Source organism: Dreissena polymorpha, chromosome 10 (genome assembly GCF_020536995.1).
Source record: "Dreissena polymorpha isolate Duluth1 chromosome 10, UMN_Dpol_1.0, whole genome shotgun sequence".
In the NCBI taxonomy this organism is placed as follows: domain Eukaryota; kingdom Metazoa; phylum Mollusca; class Bivalvia; order Myida; family Dreissenidae; genus Dreissena; species Dreissena polymorpha.
Window position 1 is genome coordinate 26,647,726 of NC_068364.1, and position 26,413 is coordinate 26,674,138.

Sequence of the window (26,413 nt, forward strand, 5' to 3'; positions counted from 1 at the left end):
TACTTAAAGATTCCCATGTCAAAGCTTTAAAGAAAATATTTTAGTATTTAATATAGTTTACAGTGTTTTTAATTCTCTTTTCTTTCAGACTCTGCCAAAAGGTTGTTCTTATATCCGACAAAGTGAAAGGTCAGTCCACAGACCTTCAAAAACTGTCAGTTTCTATCAAAACTATTCTGGAAGAAATAAAAAAACTTCAAGACAACCAAGAGGCTAGCATTCAATATGTTCAAAGTTCATATGATGAGCAGTTACACACGATACAGAAAACTCGCCTAAATATAAATTCAGCCTTAGACACAATCGAACAGAAGACACGGAAGGAAATGAAAGATACTCTGACCAAACTACAAGCCTCTTCCAAAAGTGATGTTGACAAATGTATCAGGCTTCGGGATGAATTACAACAACTTCGTGACGCCATGCAGGATATCAGTGATAAAAGCAAACTGGAACTATCCTTTATAGCCATCAGGAAATGCAAGGATAAAATACAGCAGTCTGAAGCCTTTCTGAAGGAGAATTCTCTTCAGGCTAAAGTTTCAATAACATTTCTGCCTAACCATGAAATTGTACAGTACTTGTCTAAACTGTCTGGTTTTGGACAGATTGAACACAGTACTCAGACATTGATGGGACAAGAGGATCCAAACAAGGTAATCACTGTGCAGGGGAAGTCTGAACACAATGTGAAAATATCAAGCGATTCACAAAAATGCATTATCAAAGCCATCTGTGTTCTACCAGACAGAAAGGTTCTAGTTGTAGACAATAATAATGCGAATGTCAAGCTTCTTGACCAGCAGTACCAGGTGGTGAGTCACTGGAGTGCTACTGGCAGGCCAGTGGGTATGTGTGAGATCACACCCAGTGAGGTGGCTGTGACTCTTAATGGTCCAGATACAAACATACATGAGGTCCAGTTCATCACAGTAAACAACATGCAGCTGGTGGTGGGAAAAAAGATTCAGTTACAACATTTTTGTAAAAGTATTGCCTTCCACCAAGGAGACCTGTATATTACTTCTAATACTGCCCTGTACATGTACACACTCAGTGGGAAATTTGTCAGCAAGATGTATGAGGATACATCAGGTATTGAGACAGGTAAGAATAACAAAATTATGAAATTTATATTTTAGGTTGAATACATAGATATAGAATGTAGCATCATTGCATTATTCCAGCCACAGTTAAGAATGCAATGTCACGTTTAGTTTATTCAGTGTATGACATGTCTATAAAAGAACATTAATGTGTTTTTAAATTACTGTTACCTTGAGTCAATAGTTTTTGGTGTATTTGAAATGTTCAACAATTAAGTATGGACTTGTAAAGAACAACTGTCTTTTGTAATTGATCAAGAAACTATATATAATATTTCAATTTCAGAAACAAAAATACTTTAAAATTACTTATATGTATGATTGTCATGTAAAATATCTCAATATATGTTTCAATAACATTGTAATCCTGTGTATATGTATGGATAATCTATAATTACTGCATGTAGTTATATCACCTGACACATTTTTCAGTGTAGGTATTTCCTTCTGTGTTGTTGTTGTAGACATCAATTATTGAAGCACCAGTCACATGCAAACATCCCAATCATTGAGCGAAAACAAAGCACTGGAACAAAACTTCCTGCCATAACCTAGTCAATGATTATTATTGGATTTTAATGCAGACCTTAACCATTTGTTGCATAATTTATTGTATTTAACAATATACAATTAATACAGTTTTAACGAGATTTGTTATCAATTGCTATACATATTATTTAATTGCTTGATGCTACTCTGTATTGCAGTAGTCAGTTGTGCTGTGAGTCCCACAGGGGACAAGTTGTACATCACTAACTTCCCCAAGGACAAGCTTCTTATCCTGGCCATGGATGGGTCAGTCCTGGCCACCTTTACTGACCCAGCACTGGCCTGGCCAGCTGGTGTAAATGTGACACCTTCAGGGCAAGTGCTGGTATGTGGAGGCCGATACCCCAACTACTATATCATACAGTTGGACAGTGAGGGAAGAAGGAAGCTGGCCACTCTTGCTACGGAGAAGGATGGAGCTAGATGCGCATGGTCAATCTGCTACAACAGACACACCTCCTGCATAATTGTCGGAATTGGCAGAAGCAATAGTATCCAGGTGTTCAAAGCACAATAGTGTTTTTTAACAAGCATCTTGTTTTATTATTCAGATTATTTAAATTGGCCATGAGAATATGCTGTTATACAATTAGAGCATATTGATATTGTACCATAACAATGATAGTATTTATAAAAAGTATATGTGAACATTATAAGTGCTATGAATGTATTAAGTTGTTAAATCTATGAACATTCTTTGTGTATTTCTATTTCACTTAACACGTTAAAATGATTTTAGTTAAAAGAATAATTAACCTGACATCAAAATCACACTCAATTTATGAATATTGGCTGTCATTTCTTTAAACCTGAACATGGAGTGCTGAAGGTGACAAATCTTAATCATCTAGTCAATATCTAGGCCTAGTTTGAATCTGGATCACATGCAACAAAAAACTCGATCACTAAGTTAATTCTTAAAATAGCCTTGATACCAGTTTAGAGGCCAAATTTATGACTCATTCATGATGCTACCTGAAACTATTGCCACGTGTACAATGGTGTTGTTGCATTTGTATATGAGCCTTGATCTGGGAAAACGGGGCTTAATGCACCTTGCTCTGGGAAAATGGGGCTTAATGCACCTTGCTCTGGGAAAACGGGGCTTAATGCACCTTGATCTGGGAAAACGGGGCTTAATGCACCTTGATCTGGGAAAACGGGGCTTAATGCACCTTGATCTGCGAGAACGGGGCGTAATGTAGTGTCCTTCCAGATTAGCCTGTCCAGTCAACACAGGTCAATCAGGGCGACACTTTCTGCCTTAACTGGATTTTCGCCTGTGTGGATTGCCAGTTTTTCCAGAACGATGCTCAAGTGTTTATGTTAATATATAATATTGACACATATACATAGCCATTGCAATGGCATAAATAGTCAATTATACAAATATGTACATACATTGTTCATATATTTTCTGTTCACATATTTCTAGTTGAATTTGGCTGCGTTATTTGACTCTTTATTCATATCAGAAATATTATACATTATATAAATGTATACCAAGCACTATACAAAGTAGATGTGGTCAAGTGTGGGGCCTTATACACCTTATGTGTGATCAAGTGTGGGGCCGTATACAAAGTATATGTGATCAAGTGGGGGCCTTATACAAATTAGTGTGATCAAGTGTGGGGCCTTATACAAAATAAATGTGATCAAGTGGGAGGCCTTACTTAAATTAAGTGTAATCAAGTGTGGGCCCGTATACAATGTGAGCATGATTAAATGTGTGGCCTTATTCAAAGTAAGCATGATTTAGTGTGAGGCTTTATACAAAGTGAGTGTGATAAAGTGTGGGACCTTATACAAATTAAGTGTGATTAAGTGTGGGGCCTTATACAAAATAAGTGGGATTAAGTGTGGGGCCTTATACAAAGTAAGTGTTATTAAGAGTGGGGCCTTATAAGAATTAAGTGTGGTTAAGTGTGGATCCTTATACGAAGTAAGTGTGATTAAGAGTGGTCTTTTACAAAGTGAGTATGATTAAGTGCGGGGCTTATACAATGTAAGTGTTTGTAATTGTCGCGTCTTATACAAAGTAATTGTGATTATCAATGGGGCGTATACAAAGTAAGTGTGATTAAGAATTACCCTTGCTTTAAAACATTAATAAAAACTTATTTGTTTAGGTAGATTTGTTTCAGATTTGTTAACTACAATCTTAATATATTTACTTGAAAGACTAATGTGGTATTTTATACTAAGTCTTTCAAGATGCCACTCCTAAAGACGATTGTGTATATATAATGCAAAATTAGTAATCCAAATGATTGTTAGAAATACATTTTTTGTTATCATACACCCTTTGCAGATGCGGGATATAATCACTGTTTACTTTTTATTTGATGTTAGCAGTCAAATTGCTTGTAACATGAAATTTGGTTAAGAACAAAACATCTATAAGTATATGGTAAGGTTAGTTTAATTTCTAAGCCTGAACATATTTTTGGGCTGGTTGCCATTTATAAAATGAGGATATTTCTTATCAACAAATTGTATCATATTCTGTACTTATTTACCTACCTAAAGTTCATTATATGCTTCTTGTTTTGCATTCTAAAATGTTTGTCCATATTTACCAAATCTGACTGTTAATCTGATGTATTTGATTTCCAATTGAAGCCATTATTTCACAATATTGTTGTCTACAGTAAGACTGTGTCCAGAGGCAATCTCCACAAAAACCTAAATATCGTTTTGTATTTTCTTTATTCTATGTTTATACTGTTAATATGCAAGAATATTTTAAGCTTACATATCTTCATTTTATTTTTCTTCTTCAATGTTTTTTTAACATTTATATTTGAATTCCTTAAAATAAATAATGTTTAAATTGTTAGTACCATTATTTTTTTATTCGTGTTAAGTATTAATACAATTAAACTGTTTCTCAAAAATTTAGAAACCCTGTTTTAGTAAAGGTAAACATTCTATGACTATAGGGACACGTATTGGTGTTGTTTAGATTATATTTAGACTAATTACCTTGTTTTCTCAGTAGATAAAATATGTAATAGATTGTTCAAAACAAAAAATATAGTCCCAAATAAATACCATTCAAGGTACGTTTTCTTATAAGATAATTGTGAAAGTGATATCTATCTTGATTGTTGGCATCTGTTTGTTTACGGATTACACAATATGTGTACAAATAATCATCTATGTATATCCTGGTATATAATCATGTGTTCTATGTACCAAAGTTTTGTCGCAGAATAAAATATATGTCTTTTTAAAAAACTGTCCATTTAAAGGCACATTGTTGTATCGCAGACATGGGAGAAAATGTGGGCGCACATGCTAAAACTACTCCACATACATATATGAACCTCATAATGGGAAAACTTGGCTTATTACACGAGTGTAAAGTGCCATCTCAGATTAGCCTGTGCAGTCATCACATGCTTATCAGTGATGACACCTTTCGCTTTTATGAAATTTTTCAATTAAAGGAAGTCTCATATAAATAAAAATCCACTCTGGGCAGAAAGTGTTGTCTCTGACTAGCCTGTGCAATCGACACAGGCTAATCTAAGATGACACTTTAATACGTTCATTCATAACGCCCGTTTTCCTCGCATGAGCACACATCCGTTGACTTTTTACTTGTCCTTAGAGGGGAGTTGTGAAGTAAGAAACCAAAAGAAATCAACTTGATAGATTGTTTATTCTAATGTTAACAAAATCAATAATTATTATATAAAAAACATCAACATCAAATAAAGATGAATACATAACAAATGACTACAAAGATATTTCTATTAAAATGAGAATTGCTATGGGAAAACAAGGCTTAATGCACGTGTGCTGTCCCAGATTAGCCTGTGCAGTCTACACAGGCTCATTAAGGACAAGACTTTCCGCCTTATCTTGAATTTCAGTGAGAAGATACTTCCATTTAACAAAACCATAAACGTAAAGATGTGGTTCCTGATTATCCAGTGTAGACTACACAGGCTAACATAGAATGACACTTTTAGCACATGTATTAAGCCTATTTGTCCCAGAACGAGGCTCAATTGCTCCTTGCATGCCCAAAGTCACGCATCAATGGTTAGAATTAGCATGAAAGGTAATCAATGGTTAGAATTAGCATGAAAGGTAATCAATGGTTAGAATTAGCATAAAATGTACTTATTTACAGATTTCTTTTGTTTTAAGCATACCATAACCCAGAAAATATATTGAGTGCAAAAAATACAGTATTAGATTTTTGAATGAGCATAAGGCATCATACTGTAAAATCATTGACCTTTGTTGGGATGAACTGTTATGATTATGAGTTAAGAAATGACTTTCCAGAACACATAAATACGTGTATTTCTTATATTTGACAAAAATGAGGAATTTGTCTGAAATTTTTGGATGTGTTCATGTTAACTTCATGGATAGGTCGAACGCATACAATTAACGAAAAAACAACAGTAGCATGTGAATATTGAACACACTGATTCAGATAAGAGAGATAACATTGAAAACTTCTCTTCAAGTTACGATTATGAAAATTTCTCAAAAGAATTTTCTACAAAACACACTCAGGAACTCATTACACAAAAGCGATTGCCTTATAGAAATCACAGAACTTATCGCTGAGGGACAGTTCACAAATATCCCTTTCTCTGGGAAAACAAGGCCGTATGCATGTGTCTTAAGTGTCATCCCAGATTAGCCTGTGCAGTTGGCACATGCTAATCAGAGACTACAGGTTCAACCTAAACTGGATTTGCATTTAGAAGAGACTTCCTTTAAACAAAAATGTCAATTAAAGTGGAAAGTGTTGTTCCTGAAATTAAGTAGCTGCAAGACATTTAAGAAATACCAATAGTAAGAACCATTTTAATTGATCTTATTAAAAATAATATGCAATAAACATAAATTGATTACCATTAGTCTTTTGAAATGAATTCTCCGGTTTTAAATAGTAATGAAATACAATGCAATCAATTTTAATTAAGTTGGATATATTCCAAGATAACAATTACATGCATGTACAGGTAAATTTAAGATTGGCTCCCTAACAAGTCTAAAACACTGTTCCAGTAAACATCAAGAATAAAATTAAAAAATACTCGAACCACTGACCCTTGGAGTCGTGGAGAAAAAGTCTACCACTGAGACCACTCGGCCATCCGTGCTCATACAATGACTGATGTATTTTATATTTTATATAAGCAATCATCGTAGTTTCACAAAATATAACGACAACAGCAGAACTCTCCGAATTATTTAATCGTTTCGCGCTGCACCGCTTTATAATGTTCAGGTTTTTAAATCGTCAAAAGATGCATATAATGGCTATTTTAGAGCATGGTAAACGTTCATTATTACTGTTTCCTCACATACATCATAACTAAAACGAAAATTTGCGAATCCGAATCAACTTTTTTAACTTTGTCAATTTACCACAACATGAAAAGGTCTCTTTAAACCTGAACATGGAGTGCTGATGGTGACAAATCGTAATCATGTAGTCATTATCTAGGCCGAGTTAAAATCTGGGTCACATGTACAAAAAACTCGATCACTAAGTTAATTCATAAAATAGCCTTGATACCACTTTAGAGGCCACATTTTTTACTCATTCATGATGCTACCTGAAAATATTGCCATAACACACCTGTACAATGGTGTTGTTGCATTTGTATATGAGCCTTGCTCTGGGAAAACGGGGCTTAATGCATGTATGTAAAGTGTCTTTCCAGATTAGCCAGTCGAGTCAACACAGGTCAATCAGGGCGACACTTTCTGTCTTAACTGGATTTTCGCCTGTGTGGATTGCCAGTTTTTCCAGAACGATGCTCAGGTGTTTATGTTGATATATAATATTGACACATATACAGAGCCATTGCAATGGCAGAAATAGTCAAGTATACAAATATGTATATACATTGTTCATATATTTTCTGTTCACATGTTTCTTGTTGAATTTGGCTGTGTTATTTGACTCTTTTCATATCACAATTTATATGCATTATATAAAGTTATACCAAGCACTATACAAAGTGGATGTGATCAAGTGTGGGGCCTTATACACCTTATGTGTGATCAAGTGTGGGGCCATATAAAAGGTATATGTGATCAAGTGTTGGGCCTTATACAAAGTAAGTGTGATCATGTGTGGGGCCTTATACAAAGTAAATGTGATCAAGTGGGAGGCCTTACACAAATTAAGTGTCATCAAGTGTGGGCCCATATGCAATGTGAGCATGATTAAATATGTGGCCTTATTCAAAGTAAGCATGATTTCTGTGTGAGGCTTTATACATAGTGAGTGTGATAAAGTGTGGTACCTTATACAAATTAAGTGTGAATAAGTGTGGGGAATTATACAAAATAAGTTAAATTAAGTGTGGGGCCTTATACAAAGTAAGTGTGATTAAGGGTGGCGCCTTTTAAGAATTAAGTGTGGTTAAGTGTGGATCCTTATACGAAGTAAGTGTGATTAAGATTGGACTTTTACAAAGTGAGTATGAATAAGTGCGGGGCTTATACAAGGTAAGTGTTTGTAATTGTCGGGTCTTATACAAAGTAATTGTGATTATGAATGGGGCTTATACAAAATAAGTGTGATTAAGAATTACCCTCGCTTTAAAACATTGATAAATCTTATTTGTTTAGGCAGATTTGTTTCAGACTTGTTAACTACACTCTTTATATATTTACTTGTAAGGCTATTGTGGTATTTTATACTAAGTCTTTCAAGATGCCACTCCTAAAGACGATTGTGTATATATAATGCAAAATTAGTAATCCAAATGATTGTTAGAAATATATTTTTGTTATTATGCACCCTTTGCAGATGCGGGATCGAATCACTGTTTACTTTTTATTTGATGTTAACAGTCGAATTGCTTGTAACATGAAATTTGGTTAAGAACAAAACATCTATAAGTATATGGTAAGGTTAGTTTAATTTCTAAGCCTGAACCTATTTTTGGGCTTGTTTCCATTTATAAAATGAGGATATTTCTTATCAACAAATTGTATCATAATCTAAACTTATTTGCCTACCTAAAGTTCATTATAGGCTTCTTTTTTGCATTCTAAAATGTTTGTCCATATTTACCAAATCTGATTGTTTATCTGATATATTTGTTTTCCAATTGAAGCTATAATTTCACAATATGTTTGTCTACAGTAAGACTGTGTCCAGAGACAATCTCAACAAAAACCTGAATATCGTATGTGTATTTTCTTGGGTTATTAACACTGTTTCAGCATACATATCTTCATTTCATTTTTCTTCTCCAATGTTTTTTACATTTATTTTAAATTCCTTAAAATACATGAATGTTTAAATTGCTAGTAAAATTAATTTTCTATTCGTATCATTTATTAATACAATTAAACTGTTTCTAAATTTTTTATAAACTCTGTTTTTGTATAGGTAAGCTTTCCGACACTATAGTGACACTTTTTGGTGGTGTTTAGATTCTATTTAAATTAATTACTAGTACCTTGTTTTCTCAGTATAAAAATTGTAATTTGTTTGCTAACAAAAATATAAACCCAAATAAACAACAAATATCCTTCAAGGCAAATTAAAGTTGTTCATTAGATAACTGTGCAAGTGATATCAATCTATTATTGTTGGCATCTGTTTGTATACAGAGTAAACAGTATGTGTACAAATTATCATCTATGTTTATTCTGGTAAAGCATCAAATTCAATATGTACCAAAGTTTTGTCACAGAATAAAATGTATTAATCTTTTCAAAAAACTGTCTTATTTATGACACATTTTTGGTATTGCCAACATGGGAGAAAATGTGGGGGCACATTTTGAAACTACCCGTTCTGGGAAAACTTGGCTTACTGCATGAGTGTAAAGTGCTGTCCCATATTAGCCTGTGCAGTCTGCACAGGCTAATCAGTGAAGACCCTTTCACGGCATTTGTAGTTAAAAGGAAGTATCATCTATATGAACACCACTCCAGGCTGAAAGTGTCGTCCGTGATTAGCCTGTGCAGATGGCACAGACTGGGATGACACTTTACGCTCATACATTAAGTCTGTTTTCTAGAGCAAGACTCACATGAACACACATCTGTTGACTTTTTACTGGAAGTGAGTTGTGAAGTAAGAAACCACACGACATTAACTTGATAAATTGTTTATTCAAATTTTAACATTATCAGTTATTATTACAAATAAACATCAACATCAAATTTAGATGAATTCATATCAAATGACTACAAAGATGCTTATTTTGGCTCTGGGAAAACAAGAATTTATACAAGTTCGTAAACTGTCGTCCAAGATAAACCTATGCAGTCCACGAACGAAACTTTCTGCCTTAACTTTATTTTCAGTTCCAAGAGAATTCCTTTAAACAAAACCATAACAGCGAAAATGTGGTCCCTGATTATCTTGTGTACACTGCACCAGCTAACCTGGGATGACACTTTAAGTATTAAGCCTATTTTTCCCGGAAAGAGGCTCAGTCGCCCCTTGCATGCCCAAAGTCACTCATCAATGGTAAGAATTAGCATTAAAGGTACTTATTCACAGATTTTGTTTTTTTAACACACCATTACCCAGTAAATATATTACGTGCAAAAATACAATGTTGCATATTTTCAGTGAGCAGAAAGCAGAATACTGTAAAATCATTGATCTTTGTTTGCATGAAATTTCATGTGTTTTGTTTTTACAAATGACTTTCAAGGACACGTAAATTTGGGTATTTCTTATTTTGTAAAAAAAATGAGGAATTTGTGCCTGTCTTTTTCCAATGTGTTCGTGTTAAATTCATGGATGGGTCAAACACATACACGATATATAACATGCAAAAAATACAATGTTGCATATTTTCAGTGAGCAGAAAGCAGAATACTGTAAAATCATTGATCTTTGTTTGCATGAAATTTCATGTGTTTTGTTTTTACAAATGACTTTCAAGGACACGTAAATTTGGGTATTTCTTATTTTGTAAAAAAAATGAGGAATTTGTGCCTGTCTTTTTCCAATGTGTTCGTGTTAAATTCATGGATGGGTCAAACACATACACGATAAGACATTGTATGTCCCATAAATGATAACTGTATCATATAAACATTGAACAAAATGCTTCAGATAACAGATCACTTTGAAAAATTTCACTTGAAGTGATGACTTTTAAGATTTTACTTTAAGTGTTGACTTTGAAGATTTCAATTTGAGTGATGACTTTGATGATTTCACTTCAACTAATGATTTTGAATATTTCACTCTAAGTGATTACTTTAAAAAATCCACTTCAAGTGATGATTTAGAAATTTTTATTCTAAGTGATGACTTTGAAAATTCCACTTTAAGTGATGATTTTGAAAATTCCACTTCTAGTGATGACTTTGAAAATTCCACTTTCAGTGATGACTTTACACCTTGCCTTATAGAAATCACAGAACTTTGTGCTGTGAGAGATTTTACAATGACACTTTCTCTGAGAAAACAGGACTTAATACATGTGCCTCAAGTGTTGTCCCTGATTAGCCTGTGCAGTTTGCACATGCTTATAAGAGACAACACTTTCCGCCCAAAACTGGATTTGACTTAAGATGAGATTTCGTTTGAGCGAAAAAAAAATCATCAAAGTGGAACGTGTTGTCCCTGATTAGCCTGTGAACACTGCTAATCCTAGCCTGTGTAAATACTACAAATCCTGGACCCCACTTTACTCACATGCATTAAGCACCGTTTTTCAAGAGCGAGGATCATATTAGAGACTACTGTTGGAATAAGAAAAAAAGTCCCCACTTGCTTGTGCGGACCTCATTTTGAGGGAGTTTTTAGATTTAAGATAGCAGAGAATGAGGTTGGAATGATTGTGGACCTCATATAGATGATATACGTCTCCACTTGTATCGCTTGTCCTTCATGTGCTGGATGTTGGACGTTGCGTTGTACGCGAGCAGGGCCTGGCTGTGAACAAGTAGGGACACACCCGTCTCTGCAAACAGAGAATATAAAACAATTTTGACTTGCTCTATGAAAATGGGGCTTATTGCATGTGCCTAAAGTAATGTCCCAGATAAGCCTGTTCATTTCACACAGGTTTATGTGGGACTAAACTTTCTGCTGTATGATACTTTTTGTTAAAGGAAGTCTCTTAAAGGAAAATCCGGTCTAGGCGGACCGCACAGGCTAATCTAGGATGATCAGGATGACAGTTTATGTACAATCATTAAACCTTGTTTTCCAAGGTTTAATTTAAACATATGACTTATAGCCTGCATGAGTAACTATAAGCACAAACGGAGGCTCTACAGAAGACTGCCTATTTGCCTCAAGATTCCCAGGTGTCCATGCGATGGAGAAGACATCTTAATAACTAGATGAAAGGGGATTAAAGATGTACCACAAATATCAAATTATAGACCAAGCCATTCATCTTTACCAACATGCTTTATAATTTATTTCAGACACACTTCCCTTACAGTGTGAGTGTTCTTTATATCTCCTCATAAGACATCAAGTACTTGTTAGTTTAAACATATTTATTTCTTTTGGCAAACACAGTGTACATCAAGTAATTTACAAAACAATCAGTATAAGAAAAGGATTGAAACGAAAGAAATAAATCTTATATAGTTTCTCTCCTTGCAGTAATAGTTACGCAATATATGGGTGTATTATAAGACTAGTTAGCAGTGGATATGCCAGAAATAAGAGCTATACGCGATAAATCTGAAAAATAAAAAGTGTTGAAAGAGAAATATGGGGATGAAGGACTGTTTATGCAAGAGATCGTACATGAGGTTGCAGCAATTTGTGACTGGGTCAGTATCAGATTGTTATGAAAAGCGCCTGGATTCTTTAATATATTGTTGTACACATTTAAATATTTTGGAGTTTTCCTTTTCGTCGAGGTGCGAACATCCAAAGAGTAGTGTATCGAGTTCCACATCACTAGTTATACCGGTTATGATGTTAATAAGTTCAGTGCGAATGTGGTTATATTTCGGACATAAGAAAAAAAAGTGGTTAGTAGTTTCAATAGCACCACAAGAGCAAAGAGGCGACGAGATAATGTTTTTCGCAAAAAGGTGATCATTTAGCGCACTTGATTTGGTTCTTAACCGCGTGTGAGTTAGTTGGAGATAGCGTTTACCTACATAATAATACGCCGGAGTTTTAACTAAGGTTCTGTTTAACTTGGATTTAAAGATGTTTAGCGATTCACTATTTTTAACCTCGTCTGGTAATGTGTTCCACTTTCGTATTACTGCGGGAACGAATGAATTATAATAAAGGGTTGATCTACATTCGGTAGTGCGTAAATCATTTGCATTTCGAAGATTATACCTCGCAATAGATCCTACCTGTTGGGGTACCAGATCGGATAAGTATTGAGGACTTAGAGAGTTTTGCATTTTGTAAAATAATATGAGTTTATGTTTATCGCGTCGATCTTGCAGCGGTTCCCAGTTAATTTCGTGTTGCAAATCATTTAGGGACACTAATTTGGTTGCTCCACAGGCAATTCGCGCTGCTTCGTTTTGAATTTTATCCAGTTCATATTTTTCTTCTTGTGTGCAATTATCCCAGATAACATCTGAATATTCGATAAGTGGGCGAATAAAGGACGTATAAATGATTTCTAAAGATTTTCGGTCAAGTTTAAATTTTAGTTTGCGCATAATATTAATTCTACCCCATGCTTTGTCAGTTATATATTTAAGATGTATGTGCCATTTACAATCCTTCGACAGGAAGACTCCTAGATGCTTGTGGGAACTAACACCAGGTATTTGTGTAGCGAGCATTGTGAAGTTGTATTGATTAGGTTGTTGCTTTCTGGAGAATGTAAGTGATTCTGATTTAGATGGATTAAATAGAACATGCCATTTTAAAGCCCAGTTAGAAATTTTATTGATATCATTTTGTAATATTGCATTTGAATGGTTGGGCTCGTCTATAATAATGTACAGGGATGTGTCGTCAGCGAATAGACGGATGCTACTTTGGATATCATTTACAATATCGTTTATGAAGATTAAAAATAGGAGGGGCCCAAGTATAGAGCCCTGGGGAACCCCGGCCTCTAGTAAAGCCCAATTAGAGACGGCGCCTGGAATGACTACTCGTTGGCGTCTACCATTAAGATAATTTTGAATCCAAGATAGCAGCTTACCGCGGATGCCATAGGCATGGAGTTTAAGTAATAGACCCTGGTGCCATACTTTGTCAAAGGCTTTGCTTATGTCAAAGAAGACAGCTTTGACCTCTAATCCATTGTCAAGGGCTTTGCAAAACGTATCATATATATAAGTGAGTTGGTTGGTGGTTGAGTCCCCCGGCAGAAAACCGGACTGGAATGGGGTAAGAATTTTGTTACTTACAAGATGATTGTACACATGTTTAAATATTATTTTTTCAAAGACTTTTTCCATCGTGTTAAGTAGAGAAATTGGTCGGTAGTTACTCACTTCTTTAGGATCGCCTTTTTTAAGTACTGCAGTGACATTAGCTTCTTTCCAACAGCTTGGCATTATACATTTGTTAAGTGAGAAGTTAAAAAAATCACATAAAGGAGTGGATAATTCAGCTCGACATTCCTTTAAAATATGGTTACTTATGCCGTCAGGTCCTGATGCTTTGTCAACAGAAAGAGACTTAAGGATGTCATGGACATCAGAAGGTGAAATAATAAAAGTTTCTAAAGAGTTAGTAATTGGAGCATAAGTGAGCTCTGGTGTACCTACGTTGTCAATGTTAATAATTGATTGACTTTGAAAGAATGTATTTAAAATGTTCGCCTTTTCAAAACAATCAGTCACGGTGGAGTTGTCCAATGGATTAATAATATGAGAGTTCATGTTATTATTAGGTTTATTGATAAAGGACTTAAGTATTTTCCACCAGTTCTTAGGTGTGTCATTATTTTCTTTAAGTTTATCGCTTAGACTGTCGTAGTAGTGATTTTTCGCTTGGCGAATAAAAGATATTGTCTGGTTTCTGATTGTTCGAAACTTGGACCAATGATAATCACTTTTTTTAGTTTTTGCAATACGGTAAGCCCGTTTGCGTTTTCTAATCATTCGACGTATATGTGTATTTAGCCATGGAGCATTACGCGGTTTGATTTTTATAACCCTGTTTGGGATACAAAGTTTGGCATTACGAATAATAGTGTCGGTGATATTAGTACAATATGTGTCAGTATCCAAACTTGAAATTGTATTCCAATTAAGTGAAGAAAACGTTTCACGTAGCAAATCGTAGTTACCATCCTCATAGCTCCATATATGACGCTCGTATGCGTTCGCATTTGGCTTTTTATATTTAAAAAGACCATATATAGGACAATGATAGCGTTGTTGTTGATCAAGAAAGGGATCACCAACACCTGACAATACCAAGCTGTTGGGGTTTGTTAATAGCAATAGGTCAAGAATTGACGAGGATCTTTCCGTAAAATGCGTAGGTTCATTGATAACTTGAACAAGATTGTATTCTAGGCACCAGGAGTCAAGCTTTCTTACTAGTATTGGTTGACTATTATTCATATTGAAGTCACCGGTTATAATGATGTCAGATATACCAGTTTCGATTGCCAAACCAATCGAGTCGTCAATTAAGTTGGTATATGATGCATCCGCGTTTGGTGGTCTATAAAATATTCCAAATAAAACACGCTTCATACTCAGCAAGTGGAGCTCAATCCAAATGCACTCTAACGTAATCGGTTCGAGGTCAACTCTGCGTTTATAATGGATACAATCTTTAACATAAAGCATAACCCCACCATGGCTATCATGTATTCGATCTTTGCGTTCGGGACATTGGTAAGAAGGGATAAGGAGTTCATCAGTTTCGATAGAGTTGTTAAGCCACGTCTCAGAAAAGGATAATATATCGAAATTTGAAAGTTCTGCTGTAAGAATTTCTATTTTGTTCCGTATACTCTGGACATTGTATTGCAAGAAGGAGAGGTTATTGGGCATTGCTGATAAGCAGTTTAGTGAATTGTACTCCGTTATATTGGAATCAAGAGAGCTAATCGATACAGGGCCTGGGTTCAATTCGATATCCCCAGAAAGAAACATGATAGCATAAATCCATGTAAATAAGACGACTGTAATTAAGACGAGAATAGATCTAATTACGAACAGTGAGTTAGAAACGTAACGTTTACCAACTATGGCGCGTGTATATGGCCATCGGATACACCGGCAAAGTTGAGATTGGCCTTTGATGTTTCGTAGAGACGACTCTAGAGCAATTTCATTTGTATGTATAGACATAAGAACTAGCACATTTAACGATGCAAAGAACAATCCGACTGACGTGTATCTTGATAAAATACTATAAGTATCCATCACTACACAATACAAACTGTGAGTGCTCTTTGTCACGAATTGCTACAATCCTATGGGCATCAACAAATCCTTCATCATGAAATAACACAGAACAGTAAACAATGCAAATAAAGATAACAAAGAAAAGGGTTATGGTTAGATAGATACAAGGAAATACAACAGAAAAATAAACAATGGAAGCAAAGAAAACAAAACAAAGCATTATGAGTAGATAGATAAATAGGTAGGGCATTATGCGAGAAAGTCGGTCATATGATACGATTCACATGTGCTGTATATGCTAACAAGATGTGATTGTGGAACACAATGTCCCACTATATGACGTTTGACCTTGAAGGATGACCTTGACCTTGACCCTTCACCACTCAAAATGTGCAGCTCCATGAGATACACATGCATTTCAAATATACAATTGCTAGCTTCATAATTGCAGAATTGACATTACATGTGCAATTTTGACCCATATATTTGACCTTGAAGGATGACCTTGACCTTGACCTTTCACTACTCAAAATGAGCAGCTCCATGAGATACACATGCATGCCAAATATCAAGTTGCTATCTTCAATATCGCAAAAGTATTCATAAAATAAGCGATTAGGGCCACATATATTTGACCTCTGACCTTGAAAGATGACCTTGACCTTTCACCACTTAAAATGTGTTGCTCCATGAGATACACATGCATGTCGAATATCAAGCTGCTATCTTCAATATTGCAAAAATACTCATAAAATGAGCGATTTTGGCCACATATATTTGACCTCTGACCTTGAAGGATGACCTTGACCTTGACCTTTCACCACTCAAAATGCATCATGTTTATATCAGGAAATATCGCAATGACAGTCATGCATGTTATTATAAGAGAGAATACATTTCTGAGTGACATAATTCGATAAGAGCTTACACAAATCACACGAGAAGAAAGAAAACAGATGCAAATGATATAGTGAGATTGCTATAGACATGATTAATTTCGAGAAAATCTTAATTACAAATAAGCAGAAGAGAAAATGAATCGACAGTCTGTTTTGAAAAGGATTTACTCATCGCCGATGTATCATAAATGGTTCGTAAAACACATTTTAAGGTATTATTGTGTATACTGTTCATCATAGAAAAGGTGGAGCAGTTAATGGCTACTTGCTAGCTGCAACAGACGCATACGATCTGGATTTGGCGCGTAGCTCAGTGATCTGCTCGGGTTTGTCTATTCGGTGGATGACCCGCTTAAGATCACGGACCAACACTTGCCCGTCATGTGTCCACGCACCCTCTACGAGTTTGTCTGAAGCCAGCTTGCGAGCATCGTAGAACATCTCGCTGCGGTATCTCGTGAGCGCCTCGTTTACATAGACTTTCTTGTAAGGGTCAGTTGATTTCGCACTTGTTCTAACGTTATAGAGCTTCTGCCGGGCCCTGTAGGATACGAATTTAATGATGATATCCCTTGGTTTTGATCCCACTTGTTTGCGAGGTCCTAGGCGATGAGTGCGATCAATCTCATCAATAGAAAGGTTTGCGCCTAGGTCGTTCACCATCTTTAAGATTATGCCGTCCGTATCCTCCTTTTCAGTTTCAGGGATCCCACTGACCCGAAGACAGTTACGGCGGCTATACTGTTCCGCCCGATCTGCTTGTACTTGCATCTCAGATATCTGATCTTTCAGGACCTTGTTCTCGCATTCAAGCGATGTAATCTTGGTGGTTAAGGACTCATTTATGCCACTGATGATCTGTGGTATTAATGATTGTACAACTGAGTTTACAATTGCTTCCACGTCAGCTTTAAACAGGTCACGCATTTTCCTGGAGATGACATCAATGTCAGCCTCGCTGAGGTGGAATTGATTGGTTTCGCTATTTTCCATAAGGTCAGAGTCAGAAATTTTATTCTTTTTGTTGCCAGGGACCAAATCAATACTCGAAGTGGATAAATCGCGTTTGTCCGGCCGCCTCCCTTGTATAGGTGTGGAGTGATTGTCCATGACGGCGCTATTTATTTTGACCAGTATAGATATGCGTTACGGTCAAGGTACGTGGATATCGAGGATCTCGAGGATCTCGAGGATTACGAGGAGTACAGGTAAAAGGCAATAGTAGAATGTACTGGTTATTAATTGTCAACAGTCTAGTATCTAGTTCAGTGTGATAGATCTATAGCTATATATAGATATAAGTACCTTTTACAAGCTTTTACGAGCTGGAGAAATTGATGCCCACAAACACATTCTTATAATAATGTCCACATCACAAATAAGTCCACTGTTACACTAGTATAGCACTATTATTTCCACATATCACTTTCTAGACCTGAGAGTAAGCGAACTGAGTCACATATTCTGATTTATCCAGCAGATAGACAAAAACACGTCTACACCCACCATTACCGGATGACCAAGTACTTGTTCTACCCAGTACATGGACTTAAAGAGTGTTTCAAAAAGACTTATGGTTTGGATACGATTGCACACAAATAAATAGGTTTAAACTAGAGTGACATGAAACATGCAGTCTTTACAGGCTAATCTGGAATGACACCTTACGCTTTCATAAAATTTGGTTTAAAGAAAGTTTCTTTTTAACGAACATCTAGTCTAGACGGGAAATGTCGCCCCTGATAAGCCTTTGCGAGCTTCACAAGCTAATTAAGGACGTCACTTTACGCACATGCAGTAAGCCCCTTTTTTTCCAGAGCGCCACTCATATATAATTATCTGATGCTATCGTACACTTTGGCATAAAATCAAATGTCTTACCATCCAGTTTATGTGAAATGGAAGTCCACGAGAGCAAAAACTGTATTATTATGCCATTCCTTATTATACCATAAGGTTTAAGGCCTCGTATAAAACAAGCTTAGAAACAGTTTGAACATATGTCTATTATTTATGAAGCATTTTTTTATTACTAGATTTGCAATTGCGTTGTTAATCATTTGAGATCAATGCTATAACAATACAGAATATAAGAATATCTTTAAGATATGATTCTTTTTTACCGCAATGTCATGAGACTAGATGCTCATATTAAATAATGTAATTAAATTCACATAATTGTGTAAATCTCAAATGAGGTCTGCAGGTAAGCTACCTGCATACAAAATATCAGTGCAACACCGCCTTCAAAACTCAAGCTGTTTTAGCAGAAAGAGTTCTTATATTCAGCGACTAGAATTAAGCGCAGGGGAAATAGCAGCGTACAAAAATATAACTCCAAACTTTATAAGCCACGTGCAATATAATTCTTTAAGGGGCCGAGATATAATCACATAGATTGGACTATCTGATTGTTTTATTTCACTGGAATTTAAGGTATACTGGATTTTGAGCTTCTGTTAAAACTGTGCTGCATTCTTATCGAATTTTACCATTTAACGAATCAATGTATCGGAAAATTAACACCGGATTCGGATTCAGCGAGCCGAATTCATATAGATTTCACTATCTTATTGTTTGATTTCGATGGAGCGAGCGAACGAGCGAGCGAGCGTATTTCGTTTGTGCACGTAAATAGGACGTTTGTATGAAAATGGTGCTTAATGCAAAACTTATTTTGCTTATAACTTTTTTATTTTTTATCATTTAAAAAAAAATCAAACTTTTAAACAGCACTATAAACTGTTTATGTTTTAATATAAACAAAAACTTTGAATTTTTTTTTTGTTATATGATACATATGTTTTTTTTAATTATTATTTGTATTAATAACTTTTGTATGTTTGAGTTGTTTTCAAATTTGTTTGTAAACTTTTAAACAACACTGTAAACTGTTAATATTTTATTAAAATTGTTGTTTTTCAAGCACAAATAAAAAAGTTATGCTTTAAAATGTATTATTAAAGTGATATTATGCAGATTCGTTCATACGACACAAAGACACTATTTTGTTTTCCGGATTATTTCGGCTTAGAGGACTGGCTGAGTCATGTAAAATATCGAGTATAATAAATATTTTGTATAAACAACTGGTAGCAAGATGAGTTGCAGATAATTGCTCAGTAACCACAGTTTAACTAACTCTTTTGACCTGACTTTTATTTAAACTTAAAGTGTGACCCTTACATTTGAGGTTTGGATACACGCGAAGCGCCGTTTTCTGATCGTGGTCATTTAAAGGGACCGTCAACCGCGATTGACGAAATAAGCAAAGTTCTAAAATACCGTATTTTTACAATTAAAACGGTATTTTTTTACAATTATTAGTTTATATATATTAAAATAGCACGACTGGTATGTAACGAGAATCCTCTGCGAATGCCTTATTAAATAACTAAGGACAGAATAATTGAATTGTTTTTAAGAAAGATTAGCGTATTATTTCGACACTCGACATGGTTATACTGAAAATATGAAAATTAATACACACATCAGTGTATTAATATTACAGACACTAACTTGTTGATATCAATATTGCCTTGAGCTAAGCGAAAAGACTTTTCAAACACAAAAGTGCGAACGAACTTACACTATTTTTTAAGGGCTAACTGTATCCGATAATTAATACCAAAATCTTGATCCGAGAAACTAAATGACTGATGGACTGAGTGAGTGACTGTGTGATTGAGTGACTGACTGAGTGAGTGACTGACTGTAAGTGAGGGAGTGAGTGATTGAGTGAGTGACTGACTGAGTGACTAAATGAGTGATTAGTATGCATCTATTTAAAATGTATTATTTTCTATTAAGGCATTATTCCCGCGAATATATCTATTCATTCGACACACGAACACCATGTTAGTGTTCATGTGTCGTATGAATAGATATCGTTGCGGGAAATTAAAATGGAATTAAATATGCAAAACAATAATAAAAACGAGCATTTTGGTATCTACAGACATCTATTTTACCATACCTGGCGCTGAAATTTCGGCAATTGCCACAACGAACACTGATTTTTAATTGATTAAGTTTATTTTACGAAATAGTGTACGAAATTTTCGTTGATTTTGACTAGTAATGTTACTTGAAACGGTTGCTGCATTCTTATCGAACGGCACCATTTAACATTAATAATTCTTTAACGGTTCAATATATCGGAAAAGTAGCACCGGAATCGGGTTCAGGTAGACAAAATCACATCGATTGGACTATCTGATTGTTTTATTTCACTGGATTTTAAGGTATACTGGATTTTGAGCTTCTGTTAAAAGTGTGATGCATTCTTATCGAATTTTACCATTTAAACTCAATTATTCTTTTTCGGATCAAGATATCTGAAAATTAACAACGGATTCGGATTCAGCGAGTCAAATTCATATAGATTTCACTATCTTATTGTTTGATTTCGATGGAGCGAACGAGAGAGCGAGCGAGAGTATTTCAATTGTACACGTAAATGGGACGGTCTATGAAAAGGGTGCTTAATGCAAAATATGTTTTGATTATAACTTTTTTCTTTTTTCTTTTTTTTTTCATTTTTTTTTCAAACTTTTAAACAACACTATAAACTGTTTATGTTTTATTAAAAAACACAAAAAAATTTTTTTTTGTCTTATAAGATACATATGTATTTTTGATTTTTTTTTAAATGGATAACGTTTGAACGGCTTTAGATATTTAAAAAATTCCAACGAATTCGTGATCAGCATGGTCATAGGCATATAGATTTAAACATCTGTTTGTTTAATATTAAAGTATTTTTTTTTTACTTTCAATCAAGGTTATGGTTCAAATGTTACGGACATAACATTCCGCATATATCGCTTCAATATCATGTTCTTAATTCTATCAAACAGTTTTGCATTTAACAAAAAACGTAAACACTATAGTAAAGAAACTAAATTACTCGCGTTATGCCAAAAATGAGTCTGGGATTGAACCCGGATCGCCTTGGTGAGAAGCGTGTATACCAACCACTGCGCTGAAAGGACATGCACATGCGTAGCCCTTTTTTCCCATAGCGAGGCTCATTTTGTCTTTCAAATGAATTGTGCTGATGCAGTACTTACTGGTAAGCATTTCGTGACAGCTGAGATATAGATATAATAGGGTCGCATGAAAGGAAAACATGGCTTAATGCATGAGCGGTTTGCACAGGATAATCTGGGACGACGCTTAAAGCACATGCATAAAGCACGGTTTTCCCCATTATGCGACTCATATCTAATGCAGGTGTTTCGAGTTTTAAATAACTCGAAAAGCAAAATAGGTTCGCCGAACGGTTTTTCCGAACTGTGTGAATCTTGGCCTAATTTTCTACAGTGCGGCCGTTAGTTATGGACGAAGTTATCAGTGTGAACTTTGAAACATCGAAACATTGTTTGATGTTAAAATCGTTGATAATACACTGATCGATACACTGAACGAACATTTTCGGTAGAAAACCTACTTTGGGTCCAACTGCAAAAAAAGTGACCGGCCAGGCAGCCTCAAACTGCATGCGGAGCTCAGCCTTAATAGTGACCAGTCAGGCAGCCTCAATAAGTATATACAATTTGGGGCTGCTTGGCTGGTCAAGATTATATCGGATGTCATTCTTACGCAGTAATCGCTCAGTTCCCGATTCCCTACATAAGGGAAGGCTCTCATAATCGAACGGCCAACGTGTAAGGCATTTTTCCTGTCATGTCTTTACATCAGAGTGTGCAAGGCTAGTACTTGTATCAGGTAAAAGATGAATGTCTTATTCCGAACGTTGTAATAACAAATATGTGTCGTGCAACTTTGAAGAAGTAACTAACAACTGAGCACCTGCCGAATCCGAAGGCCGAAGACGGTTATTCGCGAAGCGAATATTCTGTGTCACCAGGTGGTCATTTTAGAGGGACCGTAGGTCTCGAGAGTTTAAGATTCTCTAATCCGCACTATCAAAGGCAAACCAGATCAACGGATACAATGTTGGATAGTTGTCACTCATACTCGATCACTAGTAACGAGTTTACAAAATACATGAATACACAGTTCAATTTACATCATGTGAGGTTGTGTTTTTCAGTTGAATGTTAATATTCCTCAAGTCATTCTCTGAACAACATCCATCCAAATTAAAATTACATGTAAATACCGTCATGAACTTCGCTTTTAATAGGGCTTTGTAGTACGTTTATTTTCAATGAAACACTGACACATTCTAGCTATCACTAATTTTTTATTATTCTAGTTTACGCATGCAATTGATAATTATAATTTTGTAATTAGATGTATCATTATTTTTATTGAAGCTTTTCTGCAAATAATTATACAGCTAATGCATAGAGCTCTTTGTTGCGTCGAATTTTTTGTCGTTCAGTCTTCAGACAATCTTAATTACTTTCATGCTAATGACGCGTTCTTTTAAAATGCAAATAAATGTGTTAATGCATTCTTTTGGCACTAAACATGATATTTTTAAAATATTATTTAGGTGTTGTTTTTTAGTTTCTTTTCGATTTATTGACCAAACAAGTCTCGTTATCCATATGCTTTGCGTTAGCTGCAAGCTATGCTTTTGACTACCAGTGCATTGCGCATGCCCGAAAATCGGGAATCAAAACAATAACAATGAACTGGCCTATGGATCAAGCCAAATAGAAAGCCATTAATTTACGTAAGCTGTATACTTCGCTAAATTATCTTCATTGCTTACAAGACCCAAGGATTACTGTCCTTCCAGTCCTTTGGGTTGAACCAGTTCATGGTGTCTTGTGTTGAAAGTTGCTTGTGGGCAAGCTTGTGAAGCGACACAAACAGCATATCCACTTACCTTGATGGCTCTTTTATGCAAGGACATTGACCGCTCAGGCTAAAATACTAAAATTAGCATTTTCTTTTATTTTTTTTCAAAGAATACTATCAGAATAGCAAACAGTTTGGATCCTGATGAGACGCCACGTTCTGTGGCGTCTCATCTGGATCCAAACTGTTTGCAAAGGCCTTCAAAATTTGGTTCCAGCTCTGAGAGAGTTAAACTAGGTAGAATATTCTACTCGCCCATTTATTGGCATATTTTGGGTCATTGTTTATGAAACTCATTCTAGGAAAACTGGGCCGAATGCATGTGCGTAATGTGTCTTCCCATATAAGCCTGTGCAGTTGCCCACTCTGCCTAATCGGAAATCCGGGACTGCTGTGTGTATTGAGTTGAAACTTTTTTGTCTCCTTTTTCTTATTGACCATTACATTGAGAATTTTACTTTTTGCAAATTTTCCCTCCTAAGCTGTTCATGAAGGAAGATGATTTTAAACATAAGAGCTGTGCCAACATTCATGACTTTTTGTTCTGAAAAAATAATTATATACTGTGCCTGTTACCAACAAAACCACCCTGTGCCTGTTTCCAACAAAACAATACTGTGCCACTTGTTAACATTATGTTTTATTGCAAGTCCGTTAAACCACAATATCTACAAAGACTTTATAATGTAGTAGAAAAAAATGACTTTCCAGTATTTGTCACTTCCGTTGCAAGGTCTAGTTAGCGCTCTGTATGTATGCTCACAGGTGCTGTAGACCTTGACGCTGTCAAGAATGACGTAGAAAGGAAGGCCCTAGAAGGGATGATCAACAATTTTGGTCAAACGCCCTGTCAGCTACTGCGGGACCCTCACCCTCGACGTCTCACATTTGATGACCTCCTTGCCAAGGCGATGCAAAACTGACCGCCATCTAAGTCTCTTCTATTTCCTTGAGAACCTGAAAGTGTACTTTGTTAAGGTAATATTTTGGTGCTGGTTTTGGTAAAAAGATCTGAAAAAGGTAATGGTTTCTTTGTTTTTATGTTTTGAAAGTCTTGTTTGAAATGCATTATTACAGGTCATTTCGCTGCTGTTGATGCGATTTCCCCCTCTGAATTCCAAAACTGCTGTATAAGTTGTTCGGAATTGTTCTGCATATATTAAAAAGTGAAAAGTTTTGGTTGACCATGAAATAATTATTTTATTGTCACCTGCTGGTGAAACCGGAGGGGACTTTTGGTTTGCACTCTGTCAGTCAGACTGTCAGACTGTCAGTCTGTCACACTTTTCTGGATCCTGTGATAACTTTAAAAGGTCTTCATATTTTTCATGAAACTTGGATAGATGGCAATAGGGAGATTATGCACGTCATTTCATTTTGTTCCTACGTCAAGAATTCTGGTTGCTATGACAACAAATAGACTAGAAATATTGCTGAAAATAGTGGGTCCTGCGATAACTTTAAAAGTTATTCATATTTTGTCATGAAACTTGAAACGTGGATAGATGCCAATATGGAGATTATGCACATCATTTTATTGTGTTTCTACGTCAAGAATTTTGGCAACTAGAAAAATTGCTGAAAATGGTGGAGTTTCACCGGTAGGGGACTTATATTGCTTGGCAATAGTCTTGTTTTACTTTGACAAAGTGTTTCTAAAAGAGCACCTTTGTATTTAATGGACAGTGTACAGGGTCAATTTTATTATAGCTTATTACGTCTTCATGGAAAAACATCAACACCAATTTATGTCCCATGAATAATAATAAGTTAACAGTAAATCTTGCTGAAAGAATGAAATCAACTGTGAGCAGCTGTCTCACATTGTTTTATATCCGTCGAAATCATTTTTTTCTCCACTAGGTTTCTGGTGAGTCTGACCCGCTGGTGTTTGTGTGCGTACCTCGTAGCCAGCCCAAGTCCATCATTCAACACGGCATGCTGGACACCATGGTAACGCATCTGGCTCTACTGAAAGATATGAGATGCACTCTGGGAAAACTGGGCTAAATAGATGTGCATACAGTGTTCTCCTAGATTAGCCTGTGCAGCCTACATAGGCTTATCAGTTACAATACTCTCCACCTAAACGGGATTTGTGTTATAATGAAACATTCATTTAACAAAAAATCCATAAAAGCAAAAAGTTTTGTCCCCGATTATTCATTGCTGACTGCACATTCTAATATCGGATGACACTTGGTTTTTGCCATGGTCAAATATTGAGCAGATGTTGGATAACATGACTGTAGAAGTGTCCTTAAAACAAAATAGTTTGTTAATATACAACTGTATGAAATATTCCTTGGTTTTTAGTCTTGAATATGGTTGTAATTTGTTTATGGTTTTTGCAAATGTTGTAAGTTTCCAGTGTTACCAATGTTTGCAAACCATAATATAAAAATAATACATTTTGTATAATCCATTTTGTCTGAGGAGTCATTCTTTTTAATTTAGATCTGTTGTCTACTTGCCAGTGCTTAGATCTTATTTGTATGTGATTTATTACTTTTGATCATAGACTATGAACTAAAGTATGACATCAGAAGTGTGTTCAATCCCAACTTTGGGAGGGTTATTTAGATCTCGCCCAAAGAAAACAAGTACTAGTTCTACCTATGCAATCAAGCTTAAATAAAAAGGTATACACTGAATTAAACTAAAAGTTCTTTTTTTGCCTTAGACAGTGCATCAATGTATGACTTCAACAGTGACCTTTGACCTTAGGCTGTGGACTAAGGTGGGAATTCAGTAGTTTGTAATCTTTTGCCTCCAGTGTGCCTAAGGTCTGAC

At 35.4% G+C, this 26,413-nt stretch overlaps 2 protein-coding genes across 9 annotated transcripts in view; both read left to right on the top strand.

Annotated features, from left to right (window-relative positions):
* The window catches only part of LOC127847288 (uncharacterized), a 60,170-nt gene extending 50,977 nt beyond the window's left edge, over positions 1-9,193 (top strand). The window contains exon 4 of the transcript XR_008033900.1: positions 6,922-9,193. The gene's annotated coding sequence lies outside the window, so the exon portion shown is untranslated. The remainder of the gene's footprint in view (positions 1-6,921) is intronic.
* The window catches only part of LOC127847287 (uncharacterized), a 382,744-nt gene that overhangs the window by 1,945 nt on the left and 354,386 nt on the right, over positions 1-26,413 (top strand). For 2 of the 8 annotated variants that reach the window (XM_052379109.1, XM_052379106.1), the window contains exons 2-3: positions 89-1,107; positions 1,814-1,916. The exons of 3 other annotated variants lie outside the window; for them this stretch is intronic. In XM_052379109.1, the coding sequence (XP_052235069.1) occupies positions 89-1,107; positions 1,814-1,916 (1,122 nt within the window). The remainder of the gene's footprint in view (positions 1-88; positions 1,108-1,813; positions 1,917-26,413) is intronic. 3 more of the 8 variants (XR_008033898.1, XM_052379102.1, XM_052379115.1) reach the window with 3 other exon arrangements.